The 2,542-nt window shown below is 35.6% G+C and overlaps 1 protein-coding gene across 1 annotated transcript; it reads right to left on the reverse strand.

Annotated features, from left to right (window-relative positions):
• Positions 1 to 1,379: 1,379 nt before the first annotated feature.
• On the reverse strand, positions 1,380 to 2,213 carry LOC122307821. Its single transcript, XM_043120921.1, has one exon. It carries the CDS (start codon positions 2,085 to 2,087, stop codon positions 1,509 to 1,511), a length of 579 nt encoding a protein of 192 aa, XP_042976855.1. The 5' UTR covers positions 2,088 to 2,213; the 3' UTR covers positions 1,380 to 1,508.
• Between the last annotated feature and the right edge of the window lie 329 nt (positions 2,214 to 2,542).

The following is a 2,542-nucleotide window of genomic DNA, read 5'->3' on the forward strand; positions in this document are numbered from 1 at the left end:
GCGATCAATAGCTGCCCAGCACGGTCGATTTTAGATTATGTCTTGTTACTTAAGTTGATGCTCCCCTTGGAGACGCCCGCGGGGGGCGGGGGGGTTTCTTAAGTTGATGCTCCACGCTCGAACCTTGGCAATCAATAGCCACACAACGAGGTTGATTTTAGATTCTGCATGGTTACTTAGGTCGATGCTCAATGCTCAATGCTATAACCTATGCGATCAATCACTACCCAACACGGTTGATTTCAAATCCCACCTAGTTACTTAGGTCGATGCTCCACCATTGAACATCAATAACCAATCGCCCTAGCTTGCTTGATTTCAGATCCTACCTGATTCTTTGGGTTTATATATGCTCTACGCTCAAACCTTGAAGGTCACATGGGGAAGCACCTCTCTTAAGTGTCTCAGTCTCTCTTCTTCACCCAATGTGGTCAATTTCAAATCCTATCTAATTATGCACGTTGATGCCCCAATAAGATAGGCGCTCGGTAGATATGCCATGACAAAACAAGTTTGATTTAACCTTAAAGCAACGACCGATTAGGAAATCACGAACTACGACTGAACATGTAATGAACACCAGAAACTGTGTTTATTATATGATCTAATTATGGTATATATGTTAATGTTAAAGTTATAAAATTGCAATTTTCCATGCTTAATTTGTTATAAAATAGGGTAGCTTATAACATTACGGACAGTATCCTATATATATATATATATATATTTATATATTTCCTTTTCTTTTCTTTAATTTTTTTCAAACGTGCATGCAATATTTAGTGGTAAAAAATTCGGGATCCGTTTCAAACCCAAGCTGCAGTTTTAAAATTAGACTCATTAATACGAATAGTATATAAAAGTGGACCCAAACTAAACCCAATTAAATTATCAAATCCCATTCATGATCATATGAATAAGAACCCTAGACGTCCTTTAAGGATGAGCACCACTATTGGACATGTGGTCCCCCAACTCTTTCTTTAAAAATAAAAAATAAAGAAAAAAATAGATAAGCAAAAACAGACAATATTTCCATTAATTACTGAGCTTTAAGAAAGAGCTTACAGTACATATAAATTAATTATTCTTCTATAGATAGGAAATAATAAAAAAAAAATTCAACTCATCGTCCATACACCACATACTATATATGATTTTTGTATCTTTTTATTTTTATTTTTATTTTTTTTTCTGTAACAAGTATGTAGAGTAGAGATGATAAGTAAAAGAATTCAATTAGTTTAGCAAGAATAAAACAACAACAAATTTTAAAAATTTAAAATATATAGTTTATGGTGTCTGGGAAAGCTCGGAATTAAACAAAAACATCATCTCGTTTGAACACAAACCAAATAAAACTGAAACACGTCCAGAACTTTGGAATTAAATAACTTCAGTTCATAAAACTTAGAAAGAAAAAACAAAAGCGAAAAACGTGAACAACCAAATCAACCTGTTTCTAATATTATATGAATCTAATAACCAGGCAATTAATATATATATAATTATAACTTGAGCTTGGTATGGCATATGGATTCAACACTCTGAGTAAGAATAAAAATAGATATATTACACCTATTATAAACCGTAGCATGCTTCTCGAAGATCTTGAGCAAATTCATTCTCCCAGGCAAAGTAGCTGTGGAAGTCAAATTCAAACTCCCTACTCCGACATCAGCAAGAAAATGGCGATTCTTTAGCAGCTTTCCAGGCAAAAATATCACATAAGTGGTCATGTTAAGCTTATCTCGTGCTGGCACGTATCGTTCCTCGACTGGAGTTTCCCCTACCACGTCCCCATGATAATGGACATGGGCAGTAGAATTTCTGAATTTGAAGCTTCCGTAGTTCTGATTCTCAATGGTAATAACAGTAGCCAACGTGACATTCACTTTCACATTCGTCATCGACAATGACAAATCAATGTTTTGGAGGCCTTCAACATGTAGAGTGATTTTGGGGTCTTTAGGTCTGAAGATGGTGAACGACAAGGCTAATAGAACAACAGCAATGATAACCAAGAGAATTGCAGTCACACAACAGCATGATTTGAGACATCCACGAGATGTTTTTCCTGCAGCCATCTTGATATAATATTCTCCAGGCAGCCTGAACTCTGAAATTAATGATTTTGGGAACCCAAGAGAAAGTTTAGAAGATAATGGAAAAATATGCTGGCCATATAAGGAGATAACTAGGGGGAGATCGAGAAGGAAACGTGGACGTTACATATGGATTAGATGTCATTAAATGCAGTTGATTCGTTCCTTGTATGGTGGGCAACTGATGTTGGCATTTACGGAGATTACGTTGGATATTAACTGTGTTTTATCATCTATATATATGTGAGATCAGTTGATCCTATACGTAACATGTAACTACTGAAGGAGACTGATCAACACTCACTTGGAAAAGGAAACCTAACCAGAATGAACATGAAGTAATTAATACCCAAGTCGATGACAGACGACATACTTTCATCTTTATTGACCTGCAGATTCAGTGATATGCTGCTTGATTTGCAGATTTCTTATTCGTA

This window comes from Carya illinoinensis, chromosome 4 (genome assembly GCF_018687715.1).
Source record: "Carya illinoinensis cultivar Pawnee chromosome 4, C.illinoinensisPawnee_v1, whole genome shotgun sequence".
Classification (NCBI taxonomy): domain Eukaryota; kingdom Viridiplantae; phylum Streptophyta; class Magnoliopsida; order Fagales; family Juglandaceae; genus Carya; species Carya illinoinensis.